This window comes from Tamandua tetradactyla, chromosome 24 (assembly GCF_023851605.1).
Source record: "Tamandua tetradactyla isolate mTamTet1 chromosome 24, mTamTet1.pri, whole genome shotgun sequence".
Taxonomy (NCBI): Eukaryota; Metazoa; Chordata; class Mammalia; order Pilosa; family Myrmecophagidae; genus Tamandua; species Tamandua tetradactyla.
Window position 1 is genome coordinate 31932561 of NC_135350.1, and position 23708 is coordinate 31956268.

The 23708-nt window shown below is 37.7% G+C and overlaps 1 protein-coding gene across 3 annotated transcripts in view; it reads left to right on the plus strand.

The window, feature by feature from the left end:
• Positions 1-1439: 1439 nt before the first annotated feature.
• The window catches only part of HPGDS (hematopoietic prostaglandin D synthase), a 63739-nt gene continuing 41470 nt past the window's right edge, over positions 1440-23708 (plus strand). For all 3 annotated transcript variants that reach the window (XM_077142852.1, XM_077142853.1, XM_077142854.1), the window contains exons 1-2: positions 1440-1521; positions 11950-12091. In XM_077142852.1, the coding sequence (XP_076998967.1) occupies positions 11959-12091 (133 nt within the window). In that variant the 5' untranslated portion in view covers positions 1440-1521; positions 11950-11958. The remainder of the gene's footprint in view (positions 1522-11949; positions 12092-23708) is intronic.

The window sequence follows — 23708 nt, forward strand, 5'->3', positions numbered from 1 at the left end:
AAAAATGTGAAAAAGGTATTTCTTGCTTACCTGATCTTTCTTTTTTTAACTGAGGCAGTCTCCCTATAAACAGGCAGCATTTCATAGGGAAAGAATGTTAAGGTGTTTTAGGAAAGTCTAGGCTTTAATCCTAGCTCCCTCCCATCCAAAATTTCTGGGCAAGTTGCCTAATTTCCCTTTATCTCAGTTTCCTCATTTAGAATATGGAAATAAAAGAAAATTGGGGTTACTGTGAGGATAAATCTTTTTTGTAAATGTACGTTAAAAGTCACTGAAAGATGATAATAAGTACAGCATATTCAATTTTGTATCGCCACCATTCCATTTATACTTGATTTGGACTAACATATTTTTTGGTGGATAAGAGGCTGCATATATGTATCTTCATTAAATCTTTTACAAATTAATGTTTATATTTACTCTTATTTCTTGTGTTTATGATCAATGGATATACACACTTTATTCAGAATTAAAACCACTTTAGAAATAAGCGTTGTATTTGGTAGGCTGTTATTGCTGACTGAGGTTATAATTTTCTGAAAGATGAAAGCCACTCCATCATTAAAATGTTTCTTGGATAATCCACAGGCTCAGTAAGATATAGGCAGGGATTTTATTGGGTCCTTTCACTAAACTATCCTAATATTATAGTTGGCATTAAGTTCTGCCTTAAGGAGTTATAAAAAGTAAACTTCTAAAGCTGATAGGCAGTTATTGGTAATTATATAGGGATTATCAGCAAGATGCATCTTCCACACCAGGATTAGTTTAAACCTGAGAAAGGAGTACAAATGAAATATACTAGCAGCCGTGAGAATTAAGAGAAGAGTCCCTGTAAAAATGTTAAGTGTGGGATTCTATCAGTTAGGATCATCAAATATGTATTAGTGCCGCCGACATGGCCTGCCACAGTTCTCAATCCTGAGGATACAAGAGTAAACAAGACAAGGAAATGCCTGCCCTCACCAAGCTTCCATCTTAGTCAAAGAGACTGGAAACAAACACATAAAATCTACTATATTGTCAGATGCTGCAGTGAAGAAACATAAGGCAGTAAGGAGGAGACTGTTGGGGGTGGGTTTGGAGAGGAGGTGGTCTGCAATGGCTTCTAAGGTAAACAGCCCTAAGGCAGAGAGGATGCCAGCCATGTGCCTATCCGTAAAGGGGATTTAATTGTACTCACATTTTTTCATTTTTCAGGAGCCTGTGGTTTAAGACTTTAAACATAAATTTTGAAACATGGAAGCACCTATAATTTTGACTTTACCGATGATATGCAAATATTTGGGTTATTTATACAGAGGGCGCCCATAAAACACAAAGAATAGCCAGAAGTCTCTGCAGGAGTCAATTGTTTAGCACACATATTTTATCTAAGGAAATGAAGGAAGAGATGTGGGTGGAAGTAAGTCACCTCTTCTCTCATTGGCTTGTCACCACCACTTACTCATATAAGTGAGTAAGTACAATCACACATCAGTGAATAGAAGACTCTAGAGGCTGCACAGAGATACAGGACAAGTAAGTGATATTATTGAATTCTACATAGATAAGAAATGAAATATTCTTCACCTTTACTTTGTGGTTTCATTTTTATTATTTTCTTGTCCCATGTATGACTGAGCCACAGTTGCAAACTGTTTTTACCTTGTCTTATCCTGAGCGTCTCTATGTCAGTGACCAAGAAGAAAACAAACACTAATTTATGAGAGAAATGTAGGTATAGATGACTTTAAAAGATCCCTGCAAGTGGATTTTAACATAGAAAACATAGTAAATATTGGAGGAAATTCCTGTCCTAATCAGAGTTTGTGACTTCTTCCAAAATTTCCCCCAAGTGATTTTTCAATGTGTAAAGCAGAAGAGAATTTTATTTCACAGTTCTTTGCCTTCTTATTTTATTTGTAATTTAAAAATCAGCAATTTTATTTGTAATATTTTCTGTAGTTTTACAGCACATTTTGTTAAAGCACCTCTTTTTTTTTTTTTTTTTTTTTTGCAAAGAATTGCATCCTAGCATCACTGATTTCAGAGGCAGTGGAAGGGATTTACCACAGGCTGGGCATTTGGACTCATGGCTCTCAAAGCATATCATATCTATGCCTCTTGCTCTGGCTTTAATATGAGGCAACCATTAAAAATTATATTGAGTTGGTCTTTGATAAGAAAATGGAGATCCCAGCTTGCTGACTCAAAATGAAATATCAAAATTCATGCTTAACTGGCACAGAATTTCTGCCGGGGGTGGTGGAAAAGGTTTGGTAGGGGGCAGTGGCGATGGTCACACAACACTGTGAAGGCAATTAACACCACCAAAGTATATTTTTAAGTGTGGTTGAAAGGAGAAAATTGAGGTTGTATATATGTTAACAGAATAAAAAATGTTAAAAAACACCACATAGTGAGCCTAATAGTGAATCCATAGTAAACTATGGACTATAGTCAATAGTACAATTATAGCAATATTCTTTCATCAATTGTAATGAAGATTGCAATGACAAGGTAACTGTAATAGGGAAAACTGCATGTGTGAAGGGGATACACGGGAACTCTATTTTCCACATGATTTTCCTGTAGACTTAAAACATCTCTAATTTAAAAAGTTAATGTCCAGTCAAACATTAAACACCCACTGTTTGAAATCAAGACTTTTTTCAGTTGACAAAAATTATTTTTTTCTCTAATATCCAACAATTTAACTCCTGCCTGGTTACTTTTCCAGAAATGAACTAGAAGACTACTGTGAAATGAGGGGAATAAGGGGAATCAGTATTTTTTTTTTTTTACCATCACTGTTGGGGGTAATAAAGTGTTGCTATTTAATGTTAATACGTGCAAGCAGTTCCTATGGAGACAATAGATCTTACATGATTGCTATCTGAATCAAAATTTTGTATTTCAAATAAACACAGTCTATGCAATGAGAGTGTGCAAACACCATGCTCTATGCCACTACACTTTCAATAGGTTTATTACTGGTCAAGATAGAATGTAGCAAAGAACTGTTGGCAAATTCACAAATAATCCTTTGTTTTTATAATTTAAACTCAGAAGTTATTGTGCCATTACCAACTGGATATATGTGTGAATATATATATTTTATATAATATATATATACTGTATTTAGAATTCTCAAGCATATTTCATGTTTCTGATGTCTTTAATAACAAGAGCTCAAGTAGACAAGCCAACACTTTCATGAATAAAATAAATTGAGAAAGTAGCGTTTAAGTTTTAAATTGAAGTATGAAATGCTTAATGCTTATATCCATATTTTGATAGTTCCTATCCATCAAAGGTATACTAAAATCTTTATTAAGATGTGTAACATGGCAATTGGATATTAGCAATCTTCCCCAGAGGGTTATGTTTGGATTATTCTCACCTGACTGGCACAGAAATTTTTTAGATTATTTTTTACTGTGTTCTGAAAGCAATATACAAAATAGAATATTGGCTTAAATACTCTATTTACAAGGGTTAATATTCTAATAAAGGTTGAAAAGAATGGGGTCATAGACCCACACATCACTGGATACAGCAAAGTGATTCTTTAAGTTTCTTCACACTGTTCTGAATTGATCACGTGTAACTGATCTGCTCAGTGAATCTGTTTTTAAATTTCTCCACAGCAATTGTTGGTTGTCTGAAGTAAATACTTTAGAATGTAGGTGGACTTCAGCTGGTCCTATGTAGCTGCCCTCCCTGCTTTAGCAAAATCCATGCATTCCCACCTACAGGGTGTTCTTTCTTCTTATGATGTGCTACTAAAATGTTTAACAACAAGCTCTACAGAAAAGAAAGAAGGAAGGGAAAGAGGGAAGGAGAGGGAGGGAGAGGGAAGAAGAGAGGATGGCAGGAAAATTCCTTTACATTTGTGATTACCGTGGTATGACTACTTTGTATTTTATCAGCTAAAATATATCAGTATTATATAATGTAAAAGAGCTAGAAACCTAGTAGAAAGTCAAGACAGAGCTTTTAGAAAGCACTATTATTTCCCATGCAAAGCATTTAATTTCCAAACAACTTTACCATATGATAAAAGTAAATTTTCACCATTTAGTAGCTACATTCTTATGAGCTTATATGTTGGAAGTTTCTATATAGGGTGTTTATTAACGATCCAATCACACGTTCTTTGAGAAACCGTATGTCTTTTGGGTTTTCATCTATCTGCAGAATCAGGAACCTGACAAGACTTTCCTTGAAGTGGGAGGTATTCAGTGGTTAGTTTTAGGTGTACAGGAGATCTTCAAGCCCAATCCTTTTTTTTAACTTCTTGTTTCAGTATCATTATTTCAGGAAATGTATGCGGCTTTCATGAATACCGTGCTTGGGATTTTTAACCCAGATTCTTAACCCACACCGTGCTTGGGATTCAGAGATGATGCTAACAGGAAATAACAGACCAGCCTTTTTCCTAGAACAATCAAATCACAGGTCTACAATCACATTCAGGTCTATAATTCAGTCTTATTTCTGTGTTTGTTGTGAAGTTGGGGTCTAATTATGTATACTTTCTTATTTTGTGTCAGAAGCATTTCAGTCCAGTCCCCTTGTGTACCCATTGAAATAGTATTTTTATCATATACGTGTGGTTCTGTCTTGAGACTCTATGCACCAATATCGAACAACTTTAATTACAAGGCTGTTTATATAGCTTGCTATCTTGGTTAGTCAAATCCTCCCATCTGCTCTTTTAATTTGTCTATGCTACTTTTTGGCCCACAGCATTTCCAACTGAAATTTAGGATCAGTTTTGTCTGTAGAGTTGGATTTCAAATATAGACAATCATTTTGATCACAAGTAAAAACAGTTGTCACTTCCTTTCCCTTCACTACATTTCTTATTTACTGTTGTCTTATCTCACTGGTTTAGCTAGGCTGTCTAGGACTATGCTGAATAATAAGGTAGTACAGTTACCAGGGGCAAGGGTAGGGGTGGAGGATGGGGAGTTAATGTTTAATTGATACATAGATTCTGTCTGGGGTGATGGAAATGTTTTGAAATGGATGGTGGTGATGGTAGCACAGCATTTTGTGAATGTCATCGAAACCACTGAATTGTATGCTTGAAAGTAGTTAAACTGGAAAATTTGGGGTTTTATATATATATGTTACCATATTAAATAAGAGTAACATATATTCTTCTATACAATATCTGCTACAATGTTCTTTTGCACTTGTTGCAAATTTCTTTATCTGTTTTCAATGACAAGAAAAGCATTTACATGAAATTCCTTCTGTTAATTGTATGCAAAGATTTTATGAAATATATGAAGGACTTTAAAAATCAGTAAATGTTTCTAATGGCAGTTGCCTTTACTTATTTTTCATGTTATAAAAATGTGCACATATATACTGAAAAACAAAAGTCCTTAAGTTTGATCAGATTAAAAGTTACCAACATTTCTTAAGAAAATGCTCTTCTTAGTTTGCAATTATGTATGATGTTTGCTCTAGTTTTTTATGGAGACTTTATCAGGTTAAGGAAGTTTTGTTGTATTCCTAATTTTCTAACAGGTTTTGAATTTTCACTTTTTTTGCTGATAGTTTGCATCACGAATGATGAATTTTATAAATGCTTTTTCTCACATCTATTGAGATGATATATGATTTTCCTCTTTTAGTCTACTAATAAAGGGCAATGTAGAGAATGATGTTTTGATGTCGAAACATCTTGCATTCGTAGGATAAATCTTGTCTTGCCATTACATTTTATTTCTTTTTGTATACTACTAAATTTGAATAGCTAATAATTTATGTAAGATGTTTATGTTGATAAGGATATTAGTATGTCATTTTCCCCTTGTAACATCATTGACCTTCTTACATTTTCTGTTCTCTTAAACTATTTGTAAAAGATAAAGATTACCTTTCCCTTGAAGAGTAAATAAAGTTCACTTGTAAAACCACCTGAACCTGGTTTCTTTCACTGGTATAACTTAATTACCAATTCAGTTTCTTTACTGATTATTGTTAAATGCAAGTTTTTGGTTTATCAACCTTTTTTCCTTTAAATTAACTGTTAAAATGCATTAACATAGGGCGGGCAATGGTGGCTTAGTGGCAGAGTTCTCGCCTGCCATTCCCAGAGCTTGCCCAGGCCAAAAAAAAAAAAAAAAAAGGATTGACATAAAGTTAATTTTAATATTAGCTTATGATTTTTTAAATATTGATATTATCTGCTGTCATGACCCCTTTTTACTTGTAATATTTTTGGCAACTTTTCATATTATATATATATGCAAACCTCATTTTGCTAGAGGTTTGCATATCTGACTTTTTAAAATTTACAGACTCAGCGGAGTGGCCAGGTCCTGGTTTCAAGCAGTGGATCCCTCCAGCCTCCCATCTTGTTTAGAGGACATTTATTCTCCTTTGTTGAGAAGGAACTAAACTCTTGGCTGGCCACCTCTTATCTCAGAACTTGGGATCCTGCTCACTGCATTTTATTCATTTGGTTTCTGTTCACTTTGGTCCAGGTGATATTTATTTTGCTTTTAAACTTGATCATATATTTTTCTTTCTTTTATTTTATTTTTCACTTTTATGTGCTTGAAGAAGGATGGTTTTATCAAAGAATATGATCTTGAGGAGCTGATTCCAGGCAAATCAAATAAAGCTGGACTATAAACTTCATGAGGTTGGGAACCCTCCCCAGTCTTCTCTAGCTTCTTCCCTTCCCCTCTCCCTCCCTCCTTCTTCCCTTCCCCTCTCCTTCCCTCCTTCTTCCCTTCTTTTTAGTTTCCCCTCCTCCCTTCGCTTCCCTCCCTCCCTCCCTCCCTCCCTTCCTTTGTTACTGCATATTACTGTTAGGCTATTAGGCCCTGTGTTGGAACTTTACCTGCACTTTTTTCATTACTATTCTAGAAGTGAGGAAACTAAAGCTAGAAACAGTTAGCCGCCTTGCTGGAGACTCTTCAGATAGTAAGTGGCAGGAATGCTTCCAAAGTCACACATTCCGTTCTGCTGTCCACCTGCTCCAGCCCCTGAGTGTATCTATCACTGCACCCCTTGGTAAGAGTGGGGATATGTCCTGCCTTTACCCTTTCAGGCCATTATCCTTCTGAAATAAGGGCCTTAAAGTGGGATTTTGGAAACAGAGATACACTGCTAAATGTAATAAGAGTAACATATATTCTTCTATACACTATCTGCTACAATGTTCTTTTGCACTTGTTGCAAATTTCTTTATCTGTTTTCAATGACAAGAAAAACATTTACATGAAATTCCTTCTGTTAATTGTATGCAAAGATTTTATGAAATATATGAAGGACTTTAAAAATCAGTAGATGTTTCTAATGGCAGTTGCCTTTACTTATTTTTCATGTTATAAAAATGTGCACATATATACTGAAAAACAAAAGTCTTTAATTTTGATCAGATTAAAAGTTACCTGGGGCAAGTGTAGGGGTGGAGGATGGGGAGTTAATGTTTAATTGATACATAGATTCTGTCTGGGGTGATGGAAATGTTTTGAAATGGATGGTGGTGATGGTAGCACAGCATTTTGTGAATGTCATCGAAACCACTGAATTGTATGCTTGAAAATAGTTAAACTGGAAAATTTGGGGTTTTATATGTATGTTACCATATTAAAAAATTTTAAGAGACCCACAGAGCCCTCATATACACTACGTTAATAATATAATCATAATATTGTTTCACCAATTGTAACAAAGGTAACACAATAATGCAAAATGTAAATAATAGGGAAAATTCCATGTGAGGAGGGAGTATATGAGAACCCTGCATGTTCTGAATGAGGTTTCTATAAAACTACAACTGCTCTAATAAAAAAAAGTCTTCAAGTTTGACATTTTGTAGCTGTAGAGGCCAAGAACCCAGAATTTTGTTCAGTAGAAAATATAATTAGGCAAGTAATTACAAGAATGTGATATGAAAATACAGCTTCATTAACGAGTTACAGTTCTTGGAAAGATGTTCTAGAAGGAAAGATAAACATTTGTCAGATGTTCGTGGATCTGTGCCAAATCTCAGATTTAAAGATATATTGGCAGAGAAATAGAGTTAGTTACAACCTATGCTAAGAATTTTTAAATGTCTTCTTTCTTGAGTGAAATAAAATTGCATGACTTCATAAATGAACAACAACAAAGAAAGTGTGCTGGTTTGAAATTATTTATATACCCTAGAAAAGCCATGTTTTATCTTGTGAGAGCAACGGTTTCTTCTAATCCTTTTTCAGTACTATAGTTTGGAAATTTGATTAGGTTATCTCCACGGAGAGGTGACTCAATCAATTGAGGGTATTAAACCTGATTAGATGGAGACGTGTCTCCACCCATTCTACATAAATCTTGATTAGTTTACTGGGATCTTATAAAAGAGGAGACATTTTTTTGAGAGAATGCCTTTTAAGAATGATGAGAAAGCCACAGCAGAACCAAGCAGAGCCACGAGGCCGAGAGAACCAGAGTCCACCAGCCAGTGACTTTTGGAGATGAAGAGGGAAAACGCCTCCCGGGGAGCTTCATGAAACAAGAAGCCTGGAGAGAAAACCAGCAGATGCTGCCATGTTCTCCATGTGCCCTTCCAACTGAGAGAAAAGTGCTGAATGTCATTGGCCTTCTTGAACCAAGGTATCTTTCCTTGGATGCCTTAGGCTGGACATTTCTATAGATTTGTTTTAATTGGGACATTTACTCGGCCTTAGAACTGTAAACTAGCAACTTATTAAATTCCTCTTTTTAAAAGCCATTCCATTTCTGGCATATTGCATTCCAGTAACTAGCAAACTAGAACAGAAAGTTTTGTTTTCATTCAGAATTCAGAAGGCACACACTGATATTTATGTGCTCTGACCAAATGTAAAAAGGGAGTACGTTTAATTTCAATGCTGTTCACAATGGATATATATGAATCTATACATACATATATAATATTTATAAGGAAAACACACAATTTCTTTGTGCTGTGGAAGCATTGACCTATGACAGCAAAAATCAATGAAAAGCTTATATAAAATGTTTTTCAAATGGAAACTGTAATTATGATATTCTCCTACTGTGAAGATTTTTTTAAGTTTAAAAGAAAAATCAAGGAATTCTAAAAATTATGCTTTTCTTTTCATACATAAGAATGGTCCTTTAATTATGATAACATAAAATATTTTTCCCGAAAGAGCCTTATTAGTTCACATTTTTATTTACTATTCATTACTTTTGCACTCTCATATCTTTCCTGATACTACTTAATTCTAAGCCTAACATTTCTAAATAATTTGGAAAACAGTTCCATTGTTTGAATGGACACTTAATTTAGTCTCCCAAATTTGAACTTCTTGTATGCATATTTCTTCCCAAAGGAATTATGGGCTGTAAATCTCGGAATATTTATTAGTTTACTCTAGTCATTGCTCTCTATAGAGAGCATTGCCTGCATATTAATATGTGGTATATGCCATATTTCTTTTGACTGGGAACTGGGACTGCTGATGGGAGTTGGGTAGGATAAGCAATGATTAGGGGTGGTTTTCTTTCTCATAAGGTGACCGTATCCACTCCACAACATCTGAACATGGAAAACCAAGGCCCAAAGAAGTAGATTCACTACTAGTTGCCATTGCCATCATTTCCTGGATCTGAAGAGGGTATAACATGCAACCAGACAGTCATTTCCAGGCCATCTTCTCCACAGACTGATTATATAAATGCATCAATTAAAAAAATTTTTATGGAAAAATCTTCACACACATACAGTCCATACATAGTGTCCAATCAATGGCTCACAATATCATCACAGGGTCATGTATTTATTACCATGATCGTTTTTAAAAATTTACGTCACTCCAAAAAAAGGAATAAAAAGAAAAAACTCATACATCCCATATGCCTTAGCCGTTCCTCTCATTGACCACTAGTATTTCAATCTACCCAACTTATTTTATCCCTATCCCCCCTATTATTCATTTATTTTTTATTCATTTTTTTAACTCATCTTTGTCTATACCCTGGGTAAAAGGAGCATCAGACACAAGGTTTTCATAATCAGACAGTCATATTGTAAAAGCTACATTGTTATACAATCATCTTCAAGTATCAAGGCCACTGGAACACAGCCCAACAGTTTCAGGCACTTCTCTCTAGCCACTCCAATACACCATTAACTAAAAATGGATATCTACATAAAGCATAAGAATAATCTCTCCATTCTTTTGAAATCTCTCAACCACTGAAACTTTATTTTGTCTCATTTCTCTATTCTCCCTTTTGGTCAAGAAGGTTTTCTTAATCCCATGATGCCAAGTCCTGGCTCATTCCAGGAGTTCTGTCCCATCTTGCCAGGCAGATTTACACCCCTGGGTGTCATGTCCCACATGGGAGAGGGGGAGCAGTGAATTCGTTTAGAGAGAGAGGCCTGCTGAGTTGGCTTAGAAAGACAAGCCACATCTGAGCAACAAAAGAGGTTCTCTGAGGGTGACTCAGGCATAATTATAAGTAGGCTTAACCTACCTTCTTTAGGAATAAGTTTCATAGGACGAACTCTAAGATCAAGGACCCAGGCTATTGACTTGTTTGTCCCCATGCTTGTGAGCATATCAGGAATTCTCCAAATTGTGAAGTTGTATATTTCCTCCTTTCTCCCTAGTCCCTCAAGGGGACTTTAAATGCATCAACTTTAAGTCTGAACTTTGCAATCTAGAGTTTTATGATTTTTGTTTAACCTTTTATGTAATATGATTTCCAGTGGAACTTTGTTTTGAGACTAGAGCCCAACTTTTATTTTTACCTAATATTCCAGTAATATTCTTTGAAATATTTCTTTATTAGGGAATAAATGAGTTAATCCCAGAATTAAAGAAACAATCATCATGATATTATTTTTGGTCATTTAATTACTATATATTTAGTTTTACTATTCTGTTTTCACAATGTTTATTCTTGACTATAGGACAAGAGCTATTATTATTATTAATAGCTAATAATTGTGCTAAACACTCTACTTGCATTATCTCATAAATTACCACATCATATTAATATCCCTATTTATTAAAAAGGGGCTTTGAAATTTAGAGAGATAGTGTTAACTAGCTCAGAGATACACAGCTATTAGGTGGTAGAACTGAACTTCAAATGAAAATGTTTCTTTCTCTGATGCCTGATCATTGTAAAACTTTAATACATTCCACTACAAATGCTTAAAAATCATGAACTGTTTATCCACAACATAAATGAAATGATCCAATCACAGAACAGAAAGCTTACTAAATTATAATGATCTATATCTGACTATAACCAGTATTAGCAAACTTTCTGAAATGGCAGGGGTGTTTGCTTTCTTCCTTTAAGGAAGGAAAGCAGACGTCCCTAGGCTGAGATGTGTCTGTGCCATGCCAGCAATCCAATCAAACATCTGCATGGATGCAGTAAGACAGAAAAAAGAGGAATGCTTCCCTAAGCCCTTGGTTGCTAGAGGGAAGAGCCACGGTTGGAGGATGGGTGAGGAAGACAGGTTGGCAAGGCCCCCTCCCATGTACCCAGCTTCTACCCCACCGTCCTCATAAACTCTGGAGTTGTATCACCAGAACAAAACAAACCAAAGAAAGCACCTAATGCTGCACATAATAAATGGCAAAAAGCAGGGCAAAAATATCTTAACATGGAAAGTAATATACTCCATCCTCTGAAGGTTGGAGTGAGGATGCAGTCTTAGTCTGATCTTTTTCATAATAAAATTTTAATTTAGTTATTTCACCGGAATGTTCCAGCTAATGCTGAGAGAGCGAGTGGTGATCTTGTTTCTATGAAGTCTTTCTTGCATGTTATTAGCATAGTGATTTAGAATTATGGTTTTGAATATCTTCTAAAATCTCCTGTTATCTCAAAAGACATTATAAAGTTTTTAAAAAGTTCCAGAAGAAAAATGTTGAGACCCTCTTGAGGGTTGTTAAAATAATCCTTCCTTCTTTCTCTTTCTAGAATCACACCATGCCAAACTACAAACTCACTTATTTTAATATGAGGGGAAGAGCAGAAATTATTCGCTACATATTTGCATATTTGGACATAAAATATGAAGACCACAGAATAGAACTAGCTGACTGGCCTGAAATCAAATCAAGTAAGTAGCACAAATAATAGCTCACGAAGTGTAGGGAAAAATATCCTTCCAGAACCTTTTGTCTTTTGTCAGGGAAATTGAAATAGAAAGATGTTGTGTATGTTTGTGTGTGTATTTTGATTTTTCTTAATCTCATGTGGCTTTGAATTGAGAAGCAGCTGTTCAGCAAATTAAATAAATGCTACGTGACGCAGAAAATTTCCTACTAGAGGTAAGAAAGAAGCCTCATGAAAAGAAAATACTAAATAAGCCGGTATGAAGCTTTGGCAGCTGAAATGGAGGAGTACTGAAATCAATATTCTTGACAATTGGAATTTGATGGGTATAGGGTATCCTACAGATATCTATAAAGTTTTGGCAACTTATCAGTTATAACTGCCTTAACAGAAGAACAAACTCAAACTTGCTTAGGTAATAAGGAAATAAATTGTATCATATTGCTGAAAATCCAGAATTAGGGCAGGTGTCAAAGAGTGGCTTTATCCATTTTATCAAGCTGGTAGGAAGCTGCTTGCTATACAATTCAAGCCTCACAATTGATGAGTGACACTGAGAGGATGACTGATAAAGAGAAAGAGAGAGGACTGCTTGCATAAGTGTTCCCAGAAGAATGAAGAAAAATTTCCCAGAAGATTGCAGCAAACTTCTCATGTCTCACTGGCTCAAGTTGAGTGAAATGTCCATTTCTGACCTAGGCACTGGAAAGAGACATAACCCTAGAACAATCCAGTTGTGTTCTGGAATTGGAGATCCATTTTCCTGAGGCATATGACTGTAGAAGAGAAGGGTGTACACATTGACAAAACTGGAATCTGATTAATCAGAGGAAAAGAGCAAAGTGACACTAGGCAGGCATCATGGTCAGGTTCATGTGTCGACATGGCCAGGTGGTGGTGTCCATTCATCTAATCAGGCAAGCACTGGCCTGTCTGTTGCTATGAGGACATTTCATGGACTTAAATCACGATTACACCAGCTGTACCCACAGCTGATTGCATTTGTAATCAGCTAAGGGGAGTGTCTTTTGCAATGAGTGATGCTCAATCTAATCAGAGGAATGCTTTTAAGGAGGATTCTGAAGACACAGTCACTCTTCCTGCTTCAGCCAGTGAGCATCTCCTGTGGAGTTCATCCACACCCTTCATTGGAGTCGCCAGCTTCACAGCCTGCCCTAGGGATTTGGACTCTTCCATCCCCATGGTTGCCCAGCCACCCTCTCTTGAAGTTCGTGCAGACTTCATTGGTGTTACCAGCTTGCAGCCTGCCCTATAGACCTTGGACTCTATGTTCCTGTGGTTACGTGAGATGCTTTTATAAGTTTTATATCCACATATATCTCCTGCTGATTCTCTTTCTCTAGAGAACCCTAGCAGCTTAGTACCAGGAGTGGTTCTTAAGAAACAGAATCTTAAAAATGGATTTTTATGTTTGGTTTTCTCCTCTGACTACAGTCAGAGGCACTAAGGACTCTGTTTCCCATAATCAGAATGACATTGCCAATTCATGGGGTGAGTTGGCAAAAGGGATAGTCAAAATATCACCAATGGATTCTTGTGATGCTTTGCTTGTGTGAAGCCAGGCTCTGGGGGATAATGTTTTTGACACCTTTATGGAGTTTTGTGAAAATAGGAGGTATAGAGATGTTGGCTGATTGTTGTCAGATATGCTGTATACATTAATGAGGGAAAGGATGGGCTGAAACCTTCAAATGAGAAGCTTATGCGTCATATGACATATGTAAACGTTTCTATGAGTGCTCTGAAGGAAAATCTTATTTCCTGTAGCTGCCGACTTAAAATCTCTGAAAATCAGACTCAATCTCATTGTTAGAGTAGCAACTTTACAACATAAACTGAAATCTTGCATGGTGTCTGTCGTTAGAGTGAGGGCACTGATTGAAAAGGCACGGGACCCTGAAAAATGAGATGGCGACATATGGGTTGACAATGATGCCGACGGAGAGGTTGAAATCCTAGGTCATGCTGAGGCTTTTATAGATAACCCTGTAATAGTCTGCACTGAGGACATATCTGCCCCACCTCCAGCCTGCCCTGAGAAGTTAGCCTTACAGCCTCCACCTGAAGGAGCCCTAGCGTGATTGATCATTTTTCACCAGATGAAACAGCAAATGAAGGCCCTGAAGCAAATGGCTTGGAAGATATTTCTAATTCTTTCATGACCCACCCCCACCACCCCTCATTTCTTCCTATAACTAGACTAAGGTCCCCACAGGCCCAAAAAGGTGAGATACAAAGTGTTACCCATGAGGAGATATGTAATACTCCAAAAGAACTGCCTGAGTTTTCCAATTTATATAGACAAAATCAGGGGAATATATGTGGCAATGGATTTTAAGGGTGTGGGATAATGGTGGGAGGAACATCAAAGCTGGATCAGGCTGAATTTGTTATGATATGGGTCCATTAAGCAGAGATTCTGCATTCAATGCTATAGCTCGAGGGGTGAGAAAAGACAGTAACTGTTTGGATGGATGGCTGAAACATGGATGAAAAGGTGGTCCACATTACCTGAGGTTGAAATGCCAGAACTGTCCTGGTAAAATGTAGATGAGGGGATCCAGAGGCTTAGGGAGATTGGAATGTTAGAGTGGATTTATGATGCAAAGCTTGCTCTTACACCCCAGGAATGTTCTGGAAGATGCACCTTTTATCAGAACAGTGAGAAATAAATTTGTGAGAGTAGCATCATCATCCCTAAAGAGCCCTGTGGTTGCACTTCTCTGTAGGTCAGATATTACTGTAGGAACTCCTGTCATAGAGCTGGAATCCTTAAACACAATGGGGATGATTAGATCCTGAATTGGCACAAGCCAGGTGGCAGTACTTAATCACCAAAGACAAGGTGGATGTGGATATCATAATGAACAGCAGACTCAAAGCAAGAGTCAAAATAAATCTGACTTGCAGAGGCTTGTGACATTGGCTAGTAGATCATGGAGTACCCAGAAGTACAATAGATGGGGAGTCTACTAAATTCTTATTTGAGCTGTATAAACAAAAGAGTTTCAGGTCAAGTGAACAGAAGTCTAACTTGAATTACAAAAACAGAGAGTCATGGCCCCTTAATCAATCTCCAGACTTGAGACAGTTACAGACCCAGAGCCCCTTGAGTGAGGGAGAGGCCAGGCCCCTTTAGGGGAGAACCCTGTTACACTGCCACAAATTTATACTATTAATCTTCCTCCAAGCCTTCCCCAAGGAGACCAATGGCTTTTTACAGGGTAACTGCATTGGGGAAAAGGAAATAATCAGATATTTCAGGGATTATTAGACAATGGTTCAGAAGTGACATTAATTCCAGGGGACCCAAAACATCACTCAGAACAGTCAGAGTGAGGGCTTATGGAGGTCAGGTGATAGATGGAATTTGAGCTCAAGTCAATCTCACAATAGGCCCAGTGGGTCCCCAGACGCATTCTGTAGTTATTTCCCTAGTTCCAGAATGCATAATTGGAACAGACATACTGAGTAACTGGCACAATCCCCACATTGACTCTCTAATTTGTGGAGTGAGGACGAATATGGTATGAAAGGTTGGAAAGGGTGAGACTGCCACTTTCTAAAGCTGAAGGGTAAGTGACTTTCAACTTTGAAATCCAACAGTGTTTGCCCTGCAGGTTTTCCTCCCAATTTCTCCCTGTGGATCTTGTGACTGTCCCTCCTTTGCATATTGGCACCAGATAACTTGTTTTGAGATTCATAGGTCCACAGCCAGAAGAGAATTTGTGCCACTTTAATATCGTTTAAGGTGATGCATATAATTGCCAAATTGACAAGGGGTGGACATGTGGTAGTTAGGTTCAGGTGTCGATGGCCAGGTGAAGGTGCCTAGTGCTGTTGCTGTGGACATGAGCCAATGGTACATCAGCCTCATCTGTTGCTGATTACATCTGCAGTTGGCTAGGAGGTGTGCTTGCTGCAATAAATGATGTTTGATTTAAATGGCTGATGCTTAAATGACAGAGCTTACCATAGCACAGCCCAAGCAGCTCAGCATACCTCATCTCAGCACTCATAGCTCAACCCAGGCCTTTGGAAATTCAGAAAGGAATCACCCTGGGGAAAGTTGTTGGAACCCAGAGGCCTGGAGAGAAGGCCAGCAGAGATCACCCTGTGTCTTCCTACATAAGAAAGAACCTCAGTTGAAAATTAGCTGTCTTTCCTCTGGAAACTAATGAAATAAATCCCCTTTCATCAAAAACCAATCTGTCTCTTGTGTGTTGCATTCTGGCAGCTAGCAAACTATAACAGATATATACGAGATAGGGCCAAAGCAGGTCCTGAAAGCACAAATAAGTTAAACAAAAAAGTGGCCCAAATGCCCATGGTCTCCACTCCTGCCACATTACTTTCTCTCTCCCAGACCAGAGCTATGGCCTCTTGGGGAGTTCCTTACAATGAATTAACTGAGGAAGAGAAAACTTGGGCCTACCATCCGTGGACTTACAGAATGCCTTATCCATTGTCATGGTATTCCACACAGCACTGCTTCTGATCAATGAACCTACTTCAAGCAAATAAAGTGCAGAAATGGGCACATTATCATGGAATTCTCTGGTCTTACCATATTCCCCATCATCCAGAGGCAGCTGGATTGATAGAACGGTGGAATGGCCTTTTGAAAACCCAATTACAGTGCCAACTAGGTGGCAATGCCTTGCAGGGCTGGGGTGATGTTCTCCATGAGACTGTGTGTACTCTGAATCAGCATCCACTGTATGGTTCTGTTTCTCCCATAGCCAGGATTCAGGCATCCAGGAACCAAGGGGTGGAAATGGGAGTGGCACCACTAACTATTACCTCCAGCAATCCACTAGGAAAATTTTTGCTTCCTGTCCCTGCAACCTTGAGCTCTGCTGCTCTATAGGTTTTAGTTCCAAAAGGGGGAGTGCTTCTACCAGGAGAAACAACAATAACTCCATTGAACTGGAATCTAAGACTGCCACCTAGTTACCTTGAGCTACTCATGCCCCTGGATCAACAAGCCAAGAAGAGGATTACTTTACTGGCTAGGGTTATTGACCCTGACTATCAGGAGGTAATAGGACTGGAACTACACAATGGAGATAAAGAAGAGTTTTCCTGGAATACAGGAGATCTCCTAGGGTGTCTCTTAGTACTACCATGCCCTGTGATTAAGATCAATGGAAAACTGCAACAACCCTGTCCAAGCAGGACTACCAATGGCTCTGAAACTTCAGGAATGAAGGTTTGGGTCACCCCACCAGGAAAAAACATGGCCAGCTGAATTGTTTGCTGAGGGTGAAGGGAACATGGAATGGGAATGGAAGAAGATAGTGATAAATATGAACTATGGCCATGTGATCAGTCACAAAAATGAGGACTGTAATGCTGTTTTGTTCATGTTATAGTATTTAAGTTGTAAGATATCAAGTTTAAGAGTGAATATTACCCAAGGACTTGTACCCTACTCTGGGGAGATTTAATGTGTTTCTGGTTGTACGTGGGACAGTTGAGTATTGTTAGGAAAGGAGAAAATGTGTCTGTTATTGTTTTCTATTTAGAGATTAAGCATGGTTTAAGGTGATGTGTATAGCTGCTAAGTTGACAAGGAGTGGACTGTCATGGTCAGGTTCATGTGTCACCTTGGCCAGGTGGTGGTGCCCGGTCATCTCGTCAGGCAAGCACTGGCCTGTCTGTTGCTATGAGGACATTTCATGGACTTAAATTATGATTATGTCAGTTGTATCCACAGCTGATTAATGTCTTCTTCAATGAGTGACTCTTAATCTAATCAGAGAAAGCCTTTTAAGGAGGATTCAGAAGAGATCATCTGCCTTCCTGCATCAGCCGGCGAGCCTCTCCTGTGGAGTTCAACCTGACCCTTCGTTGGAGTTGCCAGCTTCACAACCTGCTCTATGGATTTGGACTCTTCCATCTGCACAGTAGTCCAGCCAGCCTCTCCTGAGTGTTCGTTGTGGACTTCATCAGAGTTACCAGCTTGTGGCCTGCCCTACAGACCTCAGACTCTACATTCCCATGGTTATGTGAGACATTTTTATAAATTTTATATCTACGATGTCTCCTGCCAATTGTGTTTCTCTAGAGAACCCTAGCTAATACAGCAGGCAACTCAATGAAAAGATGCTACCTAGCACTTAGAGCACTAGGGAAGAATTAGAAATATTACATTGAAAAACAATAGTACCTTGGAAGTCATTCTCTAGATACTTGTCATGTTACCTGCAAATACTAGCTAAATATTAATTACTAAAGGTCTAAAAAGTTAAAAATTCATAATTTTTAAACTTTCTAATTTGAAATTCTTTTAAACTTACAGGACAATTACAAAAATAGTACAACCCCCATACAGAGAATTTTAACATTCCTCTGTCTCTCAGATGTAACCGGTGCCCTGCTGGCAATGGTGCCAGCTGAGTCCCACTTCAGGTTCAGGGGTCCTGCCACTAAAAGAATTTAGAGATGGAAGGGCCAGTAGGAATAAGTTGAAAAGTTTATTAAAAGGAAAGAAAGAGTACACCTTAAAGGGATATGGTGGATGTATTCAAGGGAGAAGCATGCACTGAGTGGATCGGGTTTAACTTATTTTATAGGAAGTTTTGTTGATGGCAGGTTTCCATCGTAACCTTTGAGAACCAGGTGTCTTCTTTGTGCAGGGTCTCATAGTGACCTTTGGACACCAGGGACCTCTTTTATCTAGAAGAGATAGCTATCGGAACTTGTGGTCTGCCATCATGCATGCAATTTGTCTTTGGGCAGATGTTTAACAATCCTTATGACCCCATATTTTCTGTCGTTAACTAAGAATTTGCTTTGGGCCCATGATTTTATAAGCTTGTATGGTGTTAGGAGGTTTCAGCAGTTTGGAGAGGTTCAGGGCTTTAGGGGAAATTTTTGTCCCATGAATATTGTAGCTGAAGTTTCACCTCTGCCTTAATCTTCCAAAGCTGAATATAAGACCAGGGGCCACAATATTAATGCTCTATTCTGTCTTGTTTCACCCAGATCCATCAGTTTTAACATTTTGTCCTTAACATTTTGTCCTATCATTGTTTCTATCCATCTATCTGTCTGTCTGTCTAATTATCAGTCTATTTTCTGAACACTTGAGTGCCACTTGTATACATCATGATCCTTGAACACTTAACACTGCCAGGTACATTTCCTAAAAACGCTATTCACTTATGTAACCACTTGCAGTTGCAGTTATCAAGTTCAAGAAATTTAGCACTGATATAAAACTTACAATCTATTCCAATTTTATCATGTCTGTTAATGTCCCTTTGAGTCTTTTCTCCTTCTCCGCTGGATCCCATTTAGGATTATGTACTGCATTTAATTGTCACGGTCTCTTTAGTTGCTCTTCCTTTTCTTTCTTTCTTTTTTTAATGGTGGGAACACATATCCATCACAAACAGTCTCATCTCAACCACTCCCAAGCATACCATTCAAAGGAATTAATCACGTCCACGATATCACAGTACTCACACCAACTTCCAATAGTAAAACATTCCCATTTCCCCCAAACAGAAACCCTACATCTGTTATGCCTTAACTCCCTATTCTCCCAGTCCCCATCCCTAGCAACCTTTACTCTAATTTCTGTTTTTATGAGTTTGCATATTCTCCAATATTTTCTTTGTATTTAAAAAATTTTTAATTCTAAATCTATAACAATCTAATTTGCTTTGATACCAACTTAACTTCAGTAGTGTATGCAAACTATATTCTTATACAACTCTGTCCCTTCACCTTGATGGTGTGCCATGGGTTCCTATTTTGATATTTTTCCTCTGGCTCTTTTTCATAATTTTCATCTCTCTATTGATAGTCTTTTATGTTTGTCTATTGCTTTCCTGATTTCTTTTAGTTCTTTGTCCATGTTTTCTTTCAGCTCTTTGAGCATATTTAGAGCCATGTTTTATATGTCTGGATTGTCCCAGGTCTGGTGCTCACCATTGATGACTGCTAGTGGTTTAATCTTATCCTTTGCATGGGCCATCTCTTCTGTTTCTTTGTATGCTTAGTAATCTTTTGTGGAAACCTGGACATTTTGATATTTTAATGTGTTATTACTGGAATTTACACTCTGAGGTATCTATTCCTTAAACTTATAACCAGCTAGTATAGTGACAGAGAGCTTCTTTGAATTCCAGAGCTAACAAAAAAAGAGAAGAGATAAAAGAAAACCCTTTCCCAGTCTTGCAGATTAACTTGCACACGTGGGCTCCTTCATGGCTTATCCAGATAATGAATTTGGAGAATTGCTCCAGGTCAAAGCTTAGTGGCCTTCTGATCCTTCTGTGCAAGTTTTGTCTCAGGCACGCACACGTGGCTCGGAGCATTCCCCTATTTGCATGGTTCCAGATGTTCTCTCTTCCCTAAGAAACAGTTTTCTCATGGTCCCAGGCACTGTACTGTTATATATCTCCAATCCCTTGCCCCAGGCATCACAACTTGTTCTGTAGGACAGCTCTGTAGAGCTGCCTTCTATATGCAGGACAAGGCTACCCCAAGACACATTGGGCCAGACGTACATGCTCCCGCCAACCAGGACCACTCTGCTACCTCTGGAACCAGGTCTAAGAATCTGCAATGGGAGCTCAGGCCACCTCCATGCTGAGCTGGTGAAGAGTGGAGGAGGGGCAAGCCAGGGTGCCAGGAGATTCTACTGTTCTTAAGTAGCCTCTTTCTTGATTCTGTGACTGCCCTGTAAATGCAGAGATGTTTCTGTCAGTTCTTCCTTGTTGTTCAAAACTTCTGTTGGACCACAGGGCCCTGAAGCGTCTCACTCTGCCATTTTGTAAAATTCACACTTTTATGGCTGGATTATTACAAATTCACGTAAAGTTGAAGGTGAAGGGAACACTTAATTGAGCACTTTAAGACTATCTGGCAATATGATAGATATTCCACAGACCATATTTCATTTCATTTCTCCAGCATCCCTAGATGGCAGGTATTATTGTTTCTGTTTTATAATTGGGAGAACTGAAGTGCTCAGAGTTTAAGTAATTCACAACCCTAGCAAGTAGAGCTGAGCTTCAAACCCAGCTCAATTTAGTTCCATAGTTTAAACTTTTTACACTAGAAATGCTTATTCCCTTAGGTTTTAAAAATAATTAATAATGCCAATGATAATAATACTATGATAATTGGTATATTAACAGTAAATGTTGCTATATGCCTTTTGGAAGCATGAGTTCCTTAAAAGTCATTTCCTCTACAAACTCTCTGTTTCTTATCAGAGAGCTCTTCTCTGGTAGGATAGAAAGTCTTGTTTCTTATTGTCACGAAAGCTTACCTTTAACATCCAAAAATATTTTTCAATATTGGTTTAAAAATGCCTGGGATTTTAAGACTGTAGACATAAAGTAGGTGAAAATTAATTAACTTTATTGATATTAAGTCAGTATGGGTAGCAACAGGTGAAGAAATAATCTTTATAACAACTTCTCCCTCCTTTAAAATATAAATTTTTTGAGCACCTCATACCCTATTCTACCTTGACTTTTCATTATGTTATTAAAAATGGAATTGTTGCATTCTTTCAGTATTTTCATAGATTCTTAGAGTTGTGATGGTTGGGATATAGTTTCAAATGCTCAAATGCTTTGTAGTTTCAAATAAAAAGAATTTTATTTCTTTTGCATAAAAGCCCAAGTTAGTATGGCAGTTCTGCTCCATGCAGTTTTCAAATATTAAGCCACCTCTTTCTTGTTGATATGCCACCCCCTAGTGTGTTGCCTTATTTACACAGTATAAAGTAGTTCACACTCCTTCCACATTCCAGCTCACTGGAATTGTGAAAAGGGAAAGGGGGGCACAACCCTCCCTTTTAGCAGCATGGCCAGGAAGTTAAACACATTAATTCTTATGTCACCTTGGCAAGAAATTAGTCACATGGTCACTCCTTACTGCAAGGGAAGCTGGAAAACACAGGCTTTACTGTAGATGACCATTTGCACAGCTAAAACTTCAGGATTTTCTTACTTTGAGAAAAAAGGGAGAATAGATATTGGGAGGCCATTTCTACTATTAATGTTACCTGGTCTAATCTCCCACCCAACTGAGCAATTTTCTTTAGTGTTTGAAACTATATGAGATTACCTCTGCTAGTATCTCCAGTCAACACATTCCATTATTAGATATATCTATAAAAATTTCTTTCAGGTCAGATCTAGTTAGCATCTAGTTGCATTTTCTCTCTTCTAAAACCTTAGTAACATTAAAGTATTTTTTTTAAGGCAAAACCCTACAAGGACAAAGAAATCAAGCTTGATTATGATAGTACAAAATTTTGAAGGCTATAAAACAAATCAAAGAATGGTAAAGTGACTTAGTATACCAGTGAAGCTCAAACATCAGCCTAGAGAAGCTGAGCTGACTCACTATAGAGATCCCCAGAAAGGCACAAGAATTGGTAAATCAACATATTGCTCTAAAATCTGAGCTGATAGAGGAATGACTGAAAGTATGTGAGGAAGCAATGTGATTACCAGATCCCTTCTTTGCCTTAGATGAAGCATGGTGATTATTCTCAGGAGAGAATGGCCCAGAGTTTCTGGGATACAGGCATGTCTAAGGACACAATGTGATAGATAAAGATGGACTTAAATGAAAGTCTACAAAGTAAATGGAGAGACCCATAGCTTCCTTCCTCTTTTTACAATCAGAATTCTGCTACCAGGCTAATATGCCTCAGGCAGGAAATAAGAGAATTTTTCTCACGATAAACTGACCAGCCCAAGGGAAATGTCTAAAAGTTGCTAAACCAATGGGCACTCTCAATAAACAGCCCAGCCCCATCAGTCGGCAAGCACCCCATACACATGGAGCTTCGGGTTAACTTTTATTTCTTTGCCTTAAAAACAGGAGTGTCGGGAGGGCCACGGTGGCTCAGCAGGTAGAGTTCTTGCCTGCCATGCTAGAGACCGGGGTTTAATTCCCGGTGCCTGCCCATGCCAAAAAAAAAAAAAAAAAAAAACCCAAGACTGTCATGCCAATAATTGGTAGATGGCTGAGAAAATTTCTAATATTGAAGCAAGAACGGAAAAAAAAATTCTGAGAAACCAAGATGATTTAGGGTGAAGAAAGCTTCAAAAGATTATAAAATCCTCAAAGACAAAAGATTATTTTCTCCTTTGAGAAACATGTTTCTTGTTTTATGTATAGATTACATAGATGCTGTAGAAAGGAACATTAAGACAAATTTTTATTTTATGAAAATTAAAAATATGATACTAAAAAAAAAACCCCAATAAAATGATGGAAAATAAATTACCCAGGAATTAGTAAAATAGGACAAAGACATGGAACAGAAGAGATTAAAGATAAGGAAACATGAAAATGAGTTGGTTAAGGAAGTCCAACTTCTGAATGAAATTCTAGGAAAAAAAACAAAGAAAATAGAGGTGAGGCCAACTTTAGAAAAAATCTTCCTTATATATAATTGAAATCTGTCTTCTTGTGGCTTGCATTCATGGTCAAAACTTGATTTCAGGCTTCTAGTCTCCAAAACTGAGAGAATAAATTTCTGTTGTTTAAAGCCATCCGGTTTCTGGCACTTTGTTACAGCAGCTACAGGAAATTAATATACGACCAAGCAGGCGTCC